The sequence below is a fragment of the Carlito syrichta genome, unplaced genomic scaffold (genome assembly GCF_000164805.1).
Source record: "Carlito syrichta isolate Samal-C Ts95f unplaced genomic scaffold, Tarsius_syrichta-2.0.1 Scaffold302552, whole genome shotgun sequence".
Taxonomy (NCBI): domain Eukaryota; kingdom Metazoa; phylum Chordata; class Mammalia; order Primates; family Tarsiidae; genus Carlito; species Carlito syrichta.
The window spans coordinates 28,064-40,796 of record NW_007246648.1 but is presented as its reverse complement, the minus strand read 5'-3'; the positions used below and the strand labels follow the sequence as shown (position 1 = coordinate 40,796).

The window sequence follows — 12,733 nt, the reverse complement described above, 5'->3', positions numbered from 1 at the left end:
TTAAAATGTGAATAGTAGAATTCAGGTGATGAGTATAAGAGTGTTCACAGGAAATGCCTTTAACTCTGCCATATGTTTCCAATTTCTCATAACAAAATATTGAGAAAATTAATTTAAAACAGTTATTTAGTCTAAATGAAAAATCACATATCCCAGAGTGATATATAAATGTACTCTCTGCAGCTGCACGTGGTTAAATTGTTGTCTTTCGAGTCTTCTTAAAATAATCACAAACTTACAAAGCAAATGCTAAGGCTTAATCAGCAGGCTTGTGTGTTCTGGTTTCTATATGGCCAGTGATATTTATTTATATGGCCCTTATGGATAGTAAATGGTGATCTTTTGTGCAAGTTATATATCATGATGAACTGTCATGAAGATGAAAATTCAATACTTTACTTTTCATGAAAGATATACTTCCTTTTTCAGCTTTTTCAACTAAAAGGATTCATTACAAGATTAAAAAAAGCATTACCAAATCATAAAATAAGTGCAGTTATTAACTTATAGTAAACAGTAAACGATAAAACCACTACAGCAAGACCATTCTGTCTATGCAGACTTGCTCAGCCTCTGTTTCACATATGTATTTCTCATAAGCCAAACCTTTAATTTCACAGGTTTTCCACTGACCAGTCAAAAGGTAGCCTGGCAGCTTAGGGCTTTCAAAGTAAAAAGGCATTACCAAGGAATAAAATAACCATAAAATAACTATACAGCTGTCAATATACACTAAACAGGAAATGATAAAACAATGGCAGCAAGACCATTTTCTCTGTGGACGATTATTCAACCTCTGTTTCCCATATATATTTCTCACAAGTCAAATCTATTAGCTTCACAGGTTTTCCGCGACCAGTCAAAAGGCAGCCTGGAAGCTTGTAGGTATGACAAAGGCCACAGCACCAATGACTGCTAACTCCAAGTGACCAACAGGGGCAACACTACTTGTTTTAAAGAGTTCAGGCTGCTATAACAGAATCCCATAGATGGCGTGGCTTTAAAATCAGCAGAAAAATGGAGATGAAGCAAAACTGACCAAAACTGGCCACACATTGATAACCGCTGAAGCTGAGTGATGGATACATGTTTCTGTTTTTTTCTCTACTTTTACTTGTCTTTGATATTTGCTAAATAAAAGGTTAAACAAAAACAAACAGACAAACAGAAAGAACTGGAGCCACAGGGCATAAATACCTCTCAAGGGGTCTCATTCTAAAGGGAAGCAGAGGGGGCAGGAGGTAGCACAGGAAAAGGGTTCTTCCAGCGTTTCTTTAAGATCCATCTAGAAGTATATGAACATACCTTGTAGCTCGCAGATTTAATTCCATCAGGAACTTCATCCTGAAAAAGAAAAAAAAAGTTTTCAGATGACATTTATTCTGTCTTCTGAAAAAACATTTTAAATACCTGTGATTTATAATAAAAATTCATAAAACAAATTACTGAAATTGGATTTTTTTACCTGAGAATAGCTCAGCAATATTTATATGATTTCTTAAAACTAAATAAAAATTCAACAAATTTTTCTATGAATTGCTGATCACATCTTATGCAAATTACTACAAAGAAAGGTAAAAAAGTCACTTAGCCATTATTTCTATTGATGTTCAAATTGTGCCATATTTGGCCATTAGGAGACCCACTAAGAGCTGACTCGATATTAACATCTGTGTCCTTCTGATCTCACTCCGGTGGACCTTTGTAGCATTATGCTTTCCTGTGATAACAAGATATTCCAGGTTTATCGTTATATCTCTTGCTCCACTTTTGGAGTCAACCATATCTTAAGGAGCCCTAGTTCATTTCAGAGGACACTGGTACTGGTTTTTAACTGTGTTAGACACTAATACAGGAACTAACTGCCTATACTTAATACTGGGAGTAGATAATGATGTATCAGATGCTGTAAATTGTAGGACACTAGTCCCATGCTAGGTATATTTCTAGAATAGATTCACCTGCCCAAAGGGAAGAACCCACACTGATCGTCATTTTACTGTGTATCTGGCAAGAATTTGAACTAGGTCAATGTACATTCTCTTTTTAGATGGTTTCTAATGTTTTCACATAATAAACAATGTCACATATACAGATCAATTTCAGAAGAATTAACATCTTTATAACATTCAGTACTGCTTTTAAGTCATCCTTGAACATCTGTCCAATTATTTTATTAAGTGAAATTCCTAGTAGAATTGCTTGGTCACAGGGAATGTACCTTTTCAAATTTTTCAATGCATTTGCCAAATTGATCTCCAAAAATACTTTGCCATCAGAGTGCTCATTTCCTACTCCAGACTAACGATGAATATTGTTATTCTTTTTCACATTGGCCAATAATAGAGTCGAAAGAATTATGCCTTAAAATAAAAGAAATAAATGACTGGCCTTTCAGCTTAAAGAGAGATTCCAGCCTTTACAGGCAGACAACTGCTTCATTCAGATTTTCTCTGACATCAGGGTGCAAACTGAAGGATATGGTTTTCAAAGTGTCAAGTATGAGGAAGAGAACTTCAATCTTTATTAGTTTTCTATCTCCTGATGGGTCACAGGGTGCCACCTGAACTGAGTTTATAAATGTGTTAAAAAAAGAAATCAAAGTATTGACAAAAAGGAAACTGGTCTTTGTTTCTTTTCAACCCAAAAAGGGATTAACAAAACAGCACAAGACCATCTGAAGTAGTAAGTTAACTGTATTTAGCCTTGTGCATACATCGATCAAGTTAGATCTGTTTGCTGTTTTAGGTGTGATAATGACACTGTGGTTATCAAGCAATGCCCTTCCATCTAGATGCACACTAAAGTATAGGTTAGTGAGGTGGCTAGGTATTGGTAATGCATAATACAAATGCTAGGTGTGCAAGGCAGAAGCAAATATTCCAAAGCACTTGAAATGATCTTTAATCGCTCTTGGATTCCAAACTACCACCCTCTCAGGAACTATTAGAACCGAGCTCAGGCATGCCTTGACAGTTCTGTAAATGCTGCATCCCCTCACTGTCGCTGGAGTGGAGTTCCTCCCAGTTCCCCAGTCCACCCTCCCATCCCTTCAGCTCTCAGGGTGTGCACACCTCAGACTATTTCTATTATGGGGGTACTGCATTGGTATTGAAATGATCAGATAGCGTTTTTCTCCCACACTGAACAAAGGCAGAGCTCATCTTGTACGCCCAGGTCCTGGCACACAAGAGGCCCTCACAAAGTATTTGTTAGTGAACCAAATTACACCTGGTTGCTAACTGCCACTACTTTAATAGTCTCTCTTCCAACTCCTCACCTTCCACCCTCTATTCCCACAGTTACTGTTCTAAAACATCTTCTTGCCTCAGCCTCTCCAAGTGCTGAGATTACAGGCATGAGCCACCACATCCCCAATGATCTTTTAAAGAAAAAGCCTTTTCCTCATTGTAACATCAGTTCAAGAAAAAAAACAAAGCATAGGCATGAAAGGCATGCTGTCCAGTTCTACAGAAACTGAAATAACTAGACCCTATCTCAATTTCTCAGCACAAATTGCTAACTTTCACTGGATTCTTTTTTGTATAGCATTTCTGCATATTCAAGCCAAATAATAAATATATATTTCAGCATTTCTTAAATGTGTTTCCTCTGGAATTTATAATACAATACAACTCAACCAACAGTCTGTTAACCTGGGAATCACTAAGTTGCTATTATTATTACTGTTATTATTATTATTATTATTATTATTTTGAATCAGTCTCACTCTGTCACCCAGGCTGGAATGCAGTGGCATGCTCACAGTTGCCACAGTCTCCATCTGCTAGGCTTAGGTGATCCTTCTGCCTCAGCTTTCCAAGTGGCTGGAACTGTAGGTACTAGCCACCACACTAGGCTAGCTATTTGATTTATTGTAGAGACAAGATCTCGCCATGTTGTCCAGGCTGGTCTCGAATCCCTGAGCTCAGCAAACTTCTGACCTCTGCCTCCGAAAGTCCTAGGATTATAGACGTGAGCCACCATGCCCATCATTAAGCTATTGTTTTATGCTAAACATCTTTTTTTTTTTTGAGCTAGTCTCACTCTGTCACCCGGACTGGAGTGCAGTGGCCGCTCCCGGCCACTGCAGCCTCGACCTGCTGGGCTCTGGCGATCCTTCCGCCTCAGCCTTCCGAGTAGCCGGAATTACAGGCGAGCGCTACTACACCCGACTAATTTTTTGATTTTATTGTAGAGATAAGGTCTTGCCTGCCCAGGCGGGTCTCGAACCTGCGGGTTCAGGCAATCCACTCACCTCAGCCTCCCAAAGGCACAGGATTACAGGCTGAGCCACCGAGCCCGGCTTTATGCTAAACATCTTTTGGGTTTTCTGCTACCTCCAATTTTCTTTTCAAAGTGGCAGCCCTAGTCCTATACTTCATTAACAGCAATCAGAAACAATTGCTATATCAAGATGAGATTCAATCTCATAATAACCGAAAACTAGATTCTCCAACTAATGTTAATAAAAGCCCATTTAATGCAGAAGTACAACTAAATTCCTTAATTAAGCATCTACCATATTTTACTATATTTACTAACTCATATTAACAACATACTGATAAACTTAAATTTCCTCAACTAATTTTTCCTATTATTAAACCATAAATGCAAAAACTTATAAAATAAAATATTCAAATTGTTAATATCACTTTAATGATATGCTCATGCTTTAATAATAGTAACAAGGTATTAAATAAGTTAATCCTTAAATAAGTTAATACTTAAATTTGCAAAAAAGTTGTGTCTACAAGGATTAAAATAACAAAAATATGCTTCTCATTCTCATGGTAAAATACTCATAAACAGGATTTTACAGTACTTAATTCCACATGCTAGATAGGTCTATGTGCAATATTTATATATACAAAATAAACTGTTCAAAACTACAATATCACTTCACAGCTATTAGGATGGCTAGTATAAAAAAAAAAAACAGAAAGTAGCATTATGGTCAAGGACCTGGAGAAACTGTAACTATTGTGCATTGCTAGTAGGGATGTAAAATGATACAGCCACTGTTGAAGACAGCATGGCAAATCCTCAGAAAAATCAAACATAGAATCAACATGCAATCCAGCAGTTCCACTTCTAAGTATATACCCTCAAAAAATAAAAGTAGGGACTCAAACCAAAATCTGTGCAACCATGTTCACGGCAGCATCATTCACAAGGCAGAAAGGTGAAAGCAACCCAAAAGTCCATCAACACAAGCATGGACAAACAAAACAGTACAGGCACACAGTGGAATATGATTATTCAGCCTTAAAAAGCAGGAGAATTCTGATACATGTTACGACATGGATCGGCTTGGAAACATCATTCTAAGTGGAGTACACTAGGCAAAAAGAACAAATATTGTATGATTCCCCTTATATAAGGTAGCCAAATTCATAGAGAAAGAATGTAAAATGGTGGTCGCCATGGACTAGGTGGTGGGAGAATGAATAGTTATTGTCTGACAGGCAATTTCAGTTTGGCGATGGTTGCACAACAAAGTGAGTGTACTTAATGCCACTGAGCTGTATGTACACTTAAAACAGTTAAAATGGTAAGTCTCATGTTGTATATATTTTACCATAACAAAGTGTAAAATATCTCTGCTTTCACAGAATACCTCAAATTTTAATGCTCTGAATTTCTAAGTAAAACCAAGTGTTTTGTCCATGTTCAACCCCCATGTGGCTGGGAAATCCAAGGAAAAAATATACCCCACCCCAAAAAAAGGGGAGAGATTTTGTTTGTACCCCGCTTAACTTTATTTTATTATGCTATATATATAACTTGGTTTGGGTAAGATGTGAGAAGAAAGAGAAATATAGAGGCAAAAGAATTATATTTCCCTAATAAGTCAAAGGATTATATTAACCACAAATTTTAATTGTATTATTATGAAGGCAGTGTAATCCAAAGATAGGTTTTATATTTGTAAATTTGGGCTTTTAATATGTAAATATTGACTGTTACATTGAAACTAAAGACTGCAATATTATTTTAGTTATATTGACCCTCTCTAAAAAGTTGTAGTGAATGGAAAAAAGAAGTAACAGTTTTTAAATGCATCAGAGATTCTTACAGAGTGACAAGGTTTGACAGCACAGTCCCTTCTTCCACACTGGCTGATATCATTCCAGAAAGGACACGGCCTCTTCAGGTTTACCTGCAAAATAGTAATAGAAAAAAAGTTATAAAAATAAGGATCCCAAGATTATAATTTACAGATGTGAATTACAGTGCTATCACCTGGTCATGTTACCAACTGCAATTATTCTGTTTTTTCTATTTATCTGTTGCCAAGTTCCAATAGTTGTAAAAATGTGCAGCTGGTGTAAGTAAATCAGTAGACTTGGTAAGAAAGACACAACTGCTACTAGACACTGAAGAGACAGTAGCACCTAGGAGCCAACGAAGTTCATATCATCACCGCTCAACTCATATTCTTTCCAAACAAGAAACAGGTAACAGGTAGAGAATAGCTAGACAATTGCTAACTCAGACTACAACTACATATTCCAATGATCAGCTTTTCTAAACTCTTCCAGTTGACATATCAAGATAAAATACAAGTGACTTGTTAAAATAACATAGGTCAGAATAAAATCATTCTTCTATATAAGAATATTATTTAATTATTTTAACATACTATAGTCAATCTGATGTTCCAGAAAATTATGAACTCACTATTTTGATAACAATATAACAGTTCTGTTCTAACTTCAATTTAACCAACTAGTTTCTAACTCCAGAGTGCAAAATTCAGTTATTAAAATTAAAAGTATCCGATGGGTGGTTTCAGAACCAGATGGTTCACTCACAAACTGAATTGTCTTAATAAAGCCTATATCAATTGTAAATAATATCCACAAGTAATTTTGAAGCCTAGTAATTCTTAAGAAAACATAATTATCCATTTAAAATTTAAGTATTCTTATACAAAAAACAGAATTAAAAATACCTTGTAATATCTAAAGTAGTCACTTTCAAGAAGTTTTTGTAGTCTTGGGAAAAGCCTGTAGTTATTAAATCTATCAATGGTTTCAACATCACAGGTACAATCATCCAGGTAACCACTAACCTGTTACAAAGAAAATGAAATATGAAACTGAAATGTCCTAGATGCAACAGTGTTATTTTTCCTCACATGGTGGTTATGGAACAGCCCCCCACTCAACAAACCCTTAGCCTCCCCTTACCGCCAGTAATTTCCTGAGATGGAGTATGACAATAAGCTAGCAATACTGTTACTCTTACACCGGAGGGAATGCAGTGGATTCTTCTGTAAGGTACACTAAGCTCAAACATGAGCACACACACACACACACACACACACACACATGAGTTGGTCCCTTGACAGCCACTTATCTTGTATCCCTGGTTTCCAGGCCAAAGTTAACCTGACCAAGGGTGGGCCTCTGACCTAAACTAGGTCAGAGTCCCCTCTCCAGGAATCTGGAAATGGACAAAGAGGGAGAGGTTTCTCCTTGTGGCTAGACAAGTAAGCAAAGTGAACTCAGATCACATTGCATCACGTGAACTAAGGCGCACATGAGACAGCTGGCAAAGAGAGGAAAGATCTTAAGAGATACACAAAGCAGGACTGTCCTCAGAATTCTTGAAGATAAAAAAAAGGACACACAAGAAAGCAGAAACAGGAGCTAGAGAGGGAAAATAGTAATAGAAAAAAAGTTATAAAAATAACTTTTTTTCGGATGCCTGAGGGCTTCCCACTCCCACTTCCAGCTGTCCTTCCGTGAAGCTGGGTTGCATTTCTATCCGAGCTTTCCTGAATCTCTGCAGTCTCCTAAGTCAGTTCTCACTGTCTTTCCATTATTTTAATTTCCCACAGGGGGTGCAGATCAGAGGTAAGTTTGGTGAATGTATAAAAATAAATGATATTAACTTTAAAATAAACAACAGGTCAGGCAGTAGTTCAACCTGTAATCCCAGCATTTTGGAGGCCAAGGAGGGAGAACTGCTTGAGCCCAGGAATTCAATACCAGCCTGGGCAACATAGAGAGACTCTGTGTCTACAAGAAATAAAAAAATTAGCCAGGCCTGGTGGCATGTACCTGTAGTCCCAGCTACTCAAGAAGCTGAGGTGGAAGGATCGACGGAGCCTCGGAGGTTGAGGCTGTGGTGATCCATGAGTGTGCCACTGCACTCCAGCCTGATTGATTGAGTGAGACCCTGACTCAAAGATTAAAAAAAAAACAAAGGAAAGAGACAATAAATAAGTCATAAGGACCTAACGACCCTCAAATATTGGGCTATAAAATTTCTTACAGGTGTGGAATGGTGCTTAGAAATTACAGACCTCAAAGCCAATCCCAATCTTCAAATACTTAAAACTGATGTCTTAACTATAATCAATGTTAGCAGATATGAAACTAAAATTTTTAGATGTTCATTAGAACCACAGGTGTGCACCACCACACCTGGCTAATTTTTTTATTTATTGTAAAGAAGAGGTCTCGCCAAGTTGTCCAGACTGGTCTTGAACCCCTGGGCTCAGGCAATCCTCCCACCTCTGCTTCCCACAATGCTGGGATGACAAGTGTGAGCCACCACGCCTGGTTACAAACAAAAAACATTTAATTTAGTGGTAAGGAAGCAAATAAACAACACTTTTTGAAATAATGAGTTACAATGCTTTCCCTTTGGAATCTGTAAAATCCTACACTATAATTTAATTTGAGAACATTATAAAATGGAATATACACGGAATTTGTTTTACCTAAGATATAAGAATACTTTGGATGATAGCAGCAATAATTCAAGAGAGTTTTTCTTGATTTCCCTAGTCTTATTTGTTGTGGGCTAATTTTGTTTCTAAAAATCTGATCTACATATTTTATATGTAATAACTATTTTCACTTCATATGCAAATTTGTCCTTGCTTCCTACTAAAAATTCTCTGAATACACATTAATCTTAGAGTCCTAATTTTGGATACTAACAAACACAAAAGTAGGGGTTTTTTTTGAGAGACAGGGTCTAGCTCTTACCCAGGCTGAAGTGCAGTAGCAAGATCATAGCTCACTGCAGCCTCAGACTCCCTGGCTTGAACAATCCTCCTGCCTCAACCTCCTGAAAACCTGGGACTATAGGTACCTGCCATCATATGTTTTTGTTGTTGTTGTTGTTTGTATAGATGGGATATTACTATGTTACCCAGGCTGGTCTTGAACTCCTGGCCTTAAGAAATCCTCCCACCTTGGCCTCCCAAAGCACTGGGATTATAGGCATGAGTCACAGCATCTGGCCATCACAAAAGTGCTTTTTATCTAGATAATTTTTCATACCTTCTTTTGATTCTTAAATATAGAACTGACAAAAAATAGTTACTGTTTCTCCCCTTTAATACCAAAGATTATGCAAAGAATGACAGACAAAGAGACTGCAAAGGCCAACGGAATACATGCCAAGTAGAGCTATGAAGTCACAAAAGAAAAAACACATGAAAAACTTGAGAGGAAGAGTTTGAGGTGATCCATTTTCCCCCTGAGGAATTTATTTTAAGGAAAACCTATATCTTCAAGACCCAGTTAGGTGTCAGCTTTTTCACAGAGCTGTCCCTTGGGGACATAGCTGGGTGAACTGTCCTCCTCTGTGCTCCCAGGATACTCCACACACTGCTATATAAAGTCACATGCCTCGCAGTATTGAATGCCTCTGTGTCGCTCGCGTATAAAATCCTTGAGAGGAAAATCATGTCAGTTGCTTGCGTATTCCCAGTACTCGGCACTGTGTTACCAGGAAGCACAAGGCTGATTGATGCTCAGTGGTTATTTGTGGAAGGGGTGGATGAATGCATGAAGAAGCACTGTCCACTGTCACTCGTCCCTGGAGATCAGCACCACACTGTCTCATTATACTTATGTACTACCACCATGTCACCTACGGTGCGCCCAGTGCACATGGACACACGAGCAGGGACACACAGAGCAAGTAAAGCACACAGAGGGAGTGGGCAGCCCTTTGCACCCGACGTTCTACCTGTCTATAGCCCAAGGACAAAGGACGCACTAGGAAGCCCCAGCTCAGAAAAAACCGCAAAATCCTGCAGAGCGGAGGTGGTTATTGCCAGGAGACCTCAAAGGGAGAGAAGGCAGGCAAAGGATGGATTGTTAATTCTCCTGCCCCTCCCCTTAGATAAGGAGCAGAAAGTACTACCAACTACGCTCACAGGCAGCAGGGCAGCTAAGGAAGTGCAGCACGGGTGGCAGGGGTTTCCGCGGCTGGAGCAAGCTCAGTGACAGGAAATACAAGCCTTCTGACAACTCGGAGCAGCCTGCCAACGGGCAGCAGAACCTGATCCCCAGAGGGAGTGTGGCAGGTGGGTGCCAGGCCCAGCTCTAGAAACTGGAGAACAAGGCACATTTCCAGAACAGAGTCTCAGGAAAGGGCTGAGGTAGAAATACAGTTCATAGAGTAGGCCAAGATCCTGGAAACAAAGTATTACCTACACTAAGACCAAAAGACAGGTGCCAGTCAGTCACCAGGACCACCTGAGGCTGCATAAACAACTACTACATGGAACAATGCAGGGAAAGGACAAATTAATACATAATGGCTACACTGTCTTCCAAAGTGAAAGAGAACCTGGGCCCTACCACAGGAATCTGAACTTTTCAAAAAGCATCCCTCCCCACCCCCAAAATGATGGATGCATGCCAAAATTCGAGGCTCTAGGTATCATGTAATCATCTGCCTTGAGTAGGGGCCAATCGAATAGGTGGGCATAAAAAGGCCCTAATTGCGGCTGGGCGCAGTGGCTTGTGCCTATAATCCCAGCACATTGGGAGGACTGCTTGAGCCCAGGAGTTCAAGACCAGTCAGCAACATAGCAAGATCTTGTCTCTATAAAAAAAATTTTAAAAAGTAGCTGGGCATGGTAGTGCACACCTGTAGTCCCAGCTACTTGGGGAGGCAGATGTGGAAGGATCCCTTAAGCCTAGGAGGCTGAGGCTGTGGTAAGCCACGATTGTGCCACTGCATTCCAGCCTGGGTAACAGAGTGAGACCCCTGAACTCAAAAAAAAAAAAAGTTTGGGGGGGCCCTAGCCGAGGGATGGTAGATATAAGGACCGATGTAGGCCTGATACATAACAGGGCCCAGTTTAAAGTCTTGGTCTTCAAGAGTTGGAAAGCCTTTGAAGGCATTTTACTGCAGCCTCCCAAAAACCGGCCTCAATTTACAGTCCTCCGGGAGGCAATGTATAACAGCTAGCATGCAGGCCCCAGAATCAGACCCTCTTAGGCTGGAATCCCATCTCTGCCACTTACTCATTTTTGACCCTATCCAAATGATTTAACTTCTCTAGGCATCAGTTTCTTATCTTAATGCAAGATAATAATAGTTCCCCTCTCAAAGGTTTGATATCAAGATAAAATAGTACAAAGTAAATGCTCAGCAAGTGTTTATCAATCATTACTATTACCCTGGCTCTGTGTAAATGTTTCCAGCGAAAGGACTCATTTCTCCCAAAAGCAGGCCACAAAATTTCCATAAAAAATAAATTTTAAAAGAGCCAAATTTGCAGTTTAGACTTCTCAAAGATTTGATATCTGCAGTCCCAGTGGAACAAAGAACCAGGCTACCAAAAGTTAGTTGCAGAGGGAATCCTCGTTACGTTCACCCTCGACTCAGGTTGATTTGACCAAATGCAAAAAGCAAGACAAAAGAAAACTACACTGGACTGTGCGTTCACTGATCTCTCCTTAGCTGTACCCTTTAATGTGCAATGAAAGGCAAAACAAAACACGCTTTCAATAGTTTTCTTGTGTCCCCACAAATTCTAGCCCTACTATGGATTATCATTCTATTTTTCCACTCAAAGAATTTTAAGAATATATTCCTTATATACTTGTTTACTTTTTTTTTTAAGTCAAAGTCTCCCTCTCTCGCCCAGGCCGGAGTGCAGTGGCACGCTCGTGGCCTCCACAGCCTTGACCTGCCTGGACTCAGGCAATCCTTCCGCCTCAGCCTTCCAAATAGCTGGAAACACAGGTGTGCGCCATCACACCCAGCTAATTTTTTTATTTACTGTAGAGACAAAGTCTTGCCAAGTTGGTCAGGCTGGTCTCGAATCCCTGGGCTCAGGCAATCCTCTTGCCTCTGACTCTCAAACTGCTGGGATTATAGGCATGAACTACCACACCCAGCTATATTCCTTATGTACATTTTATATGAACTAACTTTAAAAATCTTCAGAGTGTCAACTAGGAAAGAGAAAAAAACAAAAGGCATCCAAATCTAAATAAAGAAATAAAATTGTCTTTATTTGCAAGATGGGAGACAGTGTTGGTCAAAGGATACAAACTTTTAGTTTAAGATGAATAAGTTTAGGGGACATAATATACTGTATGGAGGCTAAATTTTAATGTATTGTATACTTGAAATTTGCTGAGAGTCTTAAACATTCTCACCTCACACATACACAAAAAAGGTAGCTATATAAAGAGATGGCTATGCTAATTAGCTTAATTGTGGTACTCATTTCCCAGGGCATATGTATATCAAAACATCACACTGCATACCTTAAATATATGCAATTGTTGCCAATTATACTTCAATAAAGCTGAGGGGAGATAAAGAAATAATATGCTCAAAAATGATGCAGTGAAGAACTTTTGGGTGTATCTCATTTTATTGTGTTTTGTGACCATAAAAAGGAACATGAAAATTATGGATCCGTTGGCAAAAATACACCAGAACAACTCTGTGAATG

At 39.0% G+C, this 12,733-nt stretch overlaps 1 protein-coding gene across 1 annotated transcript in view; it reads right to left on the bottom strand.

Moving 5' to 3' along the window:
- Positions 1-12,733, bottom strand: part of ERO1A (endoplasmic reticulum oxidoreductase 1 alpha) — a 53,091-nt gene that overhangs the window by 36,774 nt on the left and 3,584 nt on the right. Inside the window, exons 3-5 of the mRNA XM_008056835.2 lie at positions 6,959-7,078; positions 6,080-6,163; positions 1,306-1,344 (exon numbers count right to left, since the gene is read on the bottom strand). Of these exons, the coding sequence (XP_008055026.1) occupies positions 1,306-1,344; positions 6,080-6,163; positions 6,959-7,078 (243 nt within the window). The remainder of the gene's footprint in view (positions 1-1,305; positions 1,345-6,079; positions 6,164-6,958; positions 7,079-12,733) is intronic.